Source organism: Rhinoderma darwinii, chromosome 10 (assembly GCF_050947455.1).
Source record: "Rhinoderma darwinii isolate aRhiDar2 chromosome 10, aRhiDar2.hap1, whole genome shotgun sequence".
NCBI lineage: Eukaryota > Metazoa > Chordata > Amphibia > Anura > Rhinodermatidae > Rhinoderma > Rhinoderma darwinii.
In genome coordinates, this window is record NC_134696.1 from 85596160 (window position 1) to 85602159 (window position 6000).

At 39.6% G+C, this 6000-nt stretch overlaps 1 protein-coding gene across 1 annotated transcript in view; it reads left to right on the forward strand.

The window, feature by feature from the left end:
- The window catches only part of LOC142661529 (potassium voltage-gated channel subfamily A member 7-like), a 42578-nt gene extending 37621 nt beyond the window's left edge, over positions 1-4957 (forward strand). Inside the window, exon 2 of the mRNA XM_075838940.1 lies at positions 4088-4957. Within this exon, the coding sequence (XP_075695055.1) occupies positions 4088-4957 (870 nt within the window). The remainder of the gene's footprint in view (positions 1-4087) is intronic.
- Positions 4958-6000: the final 1043 nt, after the last annotated feature.

The following is a 6000-nucleotide window of genomic DNA, read 5'->3' on the forward strand; positions in this document are numbered from 1 at the left end:
TAGACAGAGGGGCCGCTGTGGATATACTGTTTTTGGACTTTGCAAAGGCATTTGACACTGTCCCTCATAGACGTCTAATGGGCAAATTAAGGACTATAGGTTTATAAAGTATAGTTTGTAATTGGATTGAGAATTGGCTCAAGGACCGTATCCAGAGAGATGTGGTCAATGATTCCTACTCTGAATGGTCCCCGGTTATAAGTGGTGACCCCAGGGTTCAGTACTGGGCCACTATTATTTAACTTATTTATTAATGATATAGAGGATGGGATTAATAGCACTATTTCTATTTTTGCAGATGACACCAAGCTATGTAGTAATGTTCAGTCTATGGAAGATGTTCGTAAATTGCAAGCTGATTTAGACACACTGTTTGGGTGTCCACTTGGCAAAATGAAGTTTAATGTAGATAAATGTAAAGTTATGCACCTGGGTACGAACAACATGCATGCATCATATGTCCTAGGGGGAGCTACACTGGGGGAGTCACTTGTTGAGAAGGATCTGGGTGTACTTGTAGATCATAGAATAAATAACAGCACAATGTCAATCAGCTGCTTCAAAGACCAGCAAGATATTGTCGTGTATTAAAAGAGGCATGGACTCGCGGGACAGGGATATAATATTACCACTTTACAAAGCATTAGTGAGGCCTCATCTAGAATATGCAGTTCAGTTCTGGGCTCCAGTTCATAGAAAAGATTCCCTGGAGTTGGACAAAATACAAAGAAGAGCAACGAAGCTAATAAGAGGCATGGAGAATCTAAGTTATGAGAAAAGATTAAAAGAATTAAACCTATTTAGCCTTGAAAAAAGACGACTAAGGGGGGACAGGATTAATTTATATAAATATATTAATGGCACATTACGTGGTTGGATTTATTGATAGGGATTAAAATTACAAGTCCAAAAATAACGGAATCATTCCCTTCCTCAGAAATGGAAAACCCTTTGAATAATTTATAGTTGGGGATAAGTTATCTCTAATGAATTTGAACCCAGGACCGCAGCACTGCAAGGCAATAGTGCTAACCACTGAACCACCACGCTCACGTGACACTTTAAAAAGCGCTCACTAAAAACAAAGATGGACAATGTAAGGCGCAAGTTCCAAGGTCTAACAAACTACTAACAATCAATATAAAGACAAGTATATAGTGGGGACCATGTGCAAATAAGATAACAGCTGTTAAGCTCAATAACAATTCAATGTTTGAATACCACACCATTGGGCCAAACAGTATTAAGGAGCGCCTTAAGGAGTATTAAGGAGCGCCACAGTGAATGACAATTACCCACCACCCGCCATAATGGACTCCTGCACCCAGGGGCATACATACCATAGAGACAGACCATGTGACTGCTATGGGGCCCTTGGAGGGAGGGGCCCAGTTCTGGTTGGTCATATACCAGTTGTTACTAGTTGGAAACAACCTTTGCAGGAGTCCTCTCTTCTGATGGGGTAGGAAATTGACCTAAGCATCATGAAAAGGGCTTAGAGGCCCTTCTGTCCTCGATGGGAAAAATTGGCACATAAATGGCGGGAGCATTTTAAACTTTGCTATGGGGCCACCTCGTTTCTATGTAAGCCCCTGCCTGCACAACACTGCCTATAATAACCAAGGCTTAACATAGCACTCTTGGCATAGGTCGAGGTGGTCAGGCCCTTCAATTCAGCAGTTGCAGTTCAGCCAAACGACGGAGAGGCTGCTTGTCGCCTAGTAAGTTAGGACAACACAACTGCGCATGCACCATCTCGCTGGACAGAGCCAACAGGATACCTGGTAAAGAAACATAGCCATGTAAACAGTGCATGTTAGTCCTCAATCTAAAGGACTACTCGAGGACGTATCCCTGAGCAACCAGGTAGAGACAAACTCTTATCATGGGGATTTTTGGGGGGTTAAAGCTGGAGCATCTTTAATTTTTTAAATGTACTTGTATTTGACAACCTTTTTTATTTTGGCAGTGGGGGACAATGAGCCATGATTAAGATTGTGGGAGTACCTCTTTAAGCTTTTGTAACCTTCCTGTTAGGCTTTCTCTTAAGAACAACAGCATTGTCAGGACTGTTCCAGGTTCATGTGGGCCCTTTGACAACAGATTTAAGGTGGACATACCCAGTAGATAAAAGTTGTTTGAGCCTGACGATTTGACTATCTAATATATATGGGATATCCGTCTCTACCATGGCGGCAGTTCTTTTCTTCCCAGAGGAATAAGCTTATTCCCTTCTCCCCCATGTATGCTTGGCCAAGCTAAACAACCGCTCGACCGACAACTATCTATAGTGTATGGGCAGCTTTACAGTGGATCTCTTGCCTACCCCACCCCACAAGCGTAGAGCATGTTTACCCAGATTTTAATGTCCCCTTCTCCAAGCTCAGTGGGCTCTGTCATTTGTCTAGGTTTGCCTGGTGCTGACACCATCTCTGAGCATTGTCATGATCCACCTGGTCACCTGGAGTTTTTTGCGGCACATTATAGGATCTGATTGTTACAGATTGACAGAAACTTCTGAGTTGTAAGACCCGGGTAAACATGTTTACAGTGGGATGGAAATTCTGGGCATCTCCCGGCAAAAACTGAATTTGCCATTTTGCCTATAGAAGCGCTTTCAACGGCATTGTCAATACATAAACATTATAGTTGTATCTGGATGGAATCAAGACGAATGATGATGACATTGACTGTTTGATAGCTTATAGGTGGCTTCGAGAGGTTCATGTAGGGTTTATATCAGCGAAACAATTATTAAAATTGCAACTAAAAACCCAGAGGATACACTGTTATTTTAATAATGGACTAGTGAATATTACCACGAAAGATACCCAATTAACATGTTTCAATGGATACATTTCTTTTTTATGATATCATTGAACCAAAAACACAAAGCTCTGCGTATAGGCGAAGTGACTTAGGAATACCCTATCTCTAAAGTTTGAAAGGTTATGTCCTGATGTGACCCATATTATTTACATGAGTGGTCAGAGCGTTTGAGGTCGGTAGTAGAACTGAATTTTTAAGTCTTCGACTGCACAGTTAAGCTCAGAGATGTTTTTGAAGCATTACAGCTTATCAAGTATCCAAAAATAAATCTCATTTTCAAATGATATGACCCCTAAAACAGCCACATTGGGTGTGTGTTTGCACAGCAGTATTTATTTGAAGCTCATGGCACCTTGCCTTCAAGAGTCACCAACTTGTGTTTAATTTTACACTAGTACTCATCTCTCGCACTGGGTCTGTTTTCAAGTCTGAATATAGTACAGCGGGTTCAGAACGCAGAGTTCTAGGATAAGTAACCTTTCATTAAAAGTTTGTAAAGAATTTGTTATATTGTAACGGAATATAGTGCAAGCTTGATTGATACGTTGTAATTGCCATTCCTTGTTATTCATTAGTCTAATTTTAGTTTCTTGAGATGGAAATGCATATTTTGTGCTTTGTTCATATTCACCCTTCATCTTGTGTATCGCTCTATCATGATTTCACATTGTACTCCACCTTTTCGTTAGACCTTTCTCTAATATAACATGCTGGCCCTCTGATATGCAATTCATTAGGGGAGGAATACCAATGTGGGCCTGCACCCTACAGGCCATGTTATACGATAACTCCCGCTAGACATCTTGACTGCTCCTCTTTCACAACTTCGAAGCTGACTGCCCCATTGGGTGTATGGGGTAAGGGGATAATTCATAGTAATTTCACCAATCTGGTACTGAAAAAGGATCTGTCAGCTCTTCTGACATGTTTGTTTTAGTATATACTTGTATTCACCCATGAAATAACAATTCTGGAGCATCTTTTCTTACAAATCTTTGTTGTGTAGTTCCTCTGTTACTCTTCTTGGAAATGTTTATATGTATAAATTGACAACTGGGCTTTACCATTCCCTTTGTCAATAGGGTAATTCCCTACACAGTCTCGGTGGCAGCCCTGATTTGTCAGTGTCAGACTGTGTCAATGACAATTGACAATGGGAATGGTAACGCCCAGTTGTTAATCAATGAACGCTCTCCTCTTTTATATATTCAACATTTCTAAGTTATTTTTTTATTTGTTTTTTTCCATTTTATTGCAGGTGCAGCCCCTTCATAGGAGTAACATTACACACAACTTTAAAGAGAAAAGTCCATTTGAGGATCCTTTCTTCATTGTGGAAACAATATGTATCTGCTGGTTCTCTTTTGAACTCTCTGTACGTTTCATCGCTTCTCCTAGCAAGCCGGCCTTCTTCAAGGATATCATGAACATCATTGACTTTGTGGCTATAATACCATACTTTGTTGCTCTTGGCACAGAACTAGCTCGCAACAAAGGTGTGGGCCAACCAGCTATGTCATTGGCTATTCTCAGGGTAATCCGTTTGGTGAGAGTCTTCCGTATCTTCAAACTGTCCCGGCACTCTAAGGGATTACAGATCTTGGGACAGACACTGAAGGCAAGTATGCGAGAACTTGGGCTTCTCATATTTTTTCTGTTCATCGGAGTTATACTCTTCTCTAGCTCTGTGTATTTTGCAGAAGCTGATCATGAAGGAACCAAGTTTACCAGCATCCCTGAAGCATTTTGGTGGGCTGTAGTCACAATGACAACAGTAGGCTATGGAGATATGTCTCCTGAGACTGTTGGTGGTAAACTGGTGGGCTCCCTTTGTGCTATTGCCGGTGTGTTGACCATCTCACTTCCTGTGCCAGTCATTGTCTCCAACTTCAGTTATTTCTACCATCGTGAGACAGAGTGCTCAGATATAGGCCAGTATAATCATGTTGGCTCATGTCCTAATGGTCCACCTCATACTCCAAAGACCAGAGGAAAGGATAGGAGTCCAATACTGGATAAATCTAAGAATTTATACATCAATTCCAAGGCAGAACATCTGGATGGATTGGGACCGGGGGATGAAAAACATCTAAATTCTGGACAGTCACATATAATAACTGAAGTGTGACTTTGAAACTGTGGCTTATTCCTATCTAGTATCATATCATCATAATCATCTTCATCCTTATCATTTCATCATCCTTTATATTGGAGTCTTAAATCAAGAGTTCTACTAGAAGAGACGCTTCTTCTTTTATTGGTGTCCAATCAGTTGGATAAAATATGAATAGTACCATGCTGATTTTTTTTAAATACTTGGCTTACTTTAAATTAGGAAAAACTTTGGAAGTGTATTAATGGTTTTTTAAAATCTGAAATTAAACAAGGTTTCCAGGGATGATGCCCATGGCGTGTCATGACTGCAAGATACAGAATTGTGGTTGAAATATGCGAGATTTGAAAGAAACATATAACATGAGTATTGTAGTAATGAATAATGGATCTTAAATTTAGCACTTAGTTTTGGCCAATGAAAGGTTCTTCAACAAGTCCCAGAACGGAGAAGCCGAGAATTATGACAAACTACACTACTGAGTTACAGGTGCTGAAGAGCTCCGGGGAACAGATAGTGAAACAGGGTCATATAACGGCAAATGACTAAATTCACAAGTAGGACGACAAAGTTAACTGAGAGCAGAAGTGCAGAATGTAAAACGTCTGCCAAGTCACCAAAGGCAGCAGAGCAGGCTTATTGCATTCTAGTATTATACTGCACTGCTAAATGTTATCCATTGAAATACTGTGATGCTTAAAGATTTGGAGTTCACCTAGAAGGGAACCAGAGATCTTTCGTATGTGAAATATTTTATTTAATCCATTTTATCAGTCCTTGGGTTTACTAAAATATATGTTAATTATTACATACATATATATATATATATATATATATATATATATATATATATATATATATATATATATATATATATATATATATATATGTATATGAGCTCTCTCTTTGAATTTGGAGAAAGATTCCCAAGGCAAAAGCTTCTAATGGCATGATTTGGTTACACTTACCTGATTGTTATTTCTCTAGTCAATGGCCTTATGGGACAAACTTTGTGTTAAGTCTCAGAAAATGCACAATGTTCTTCTACTTTACAAACT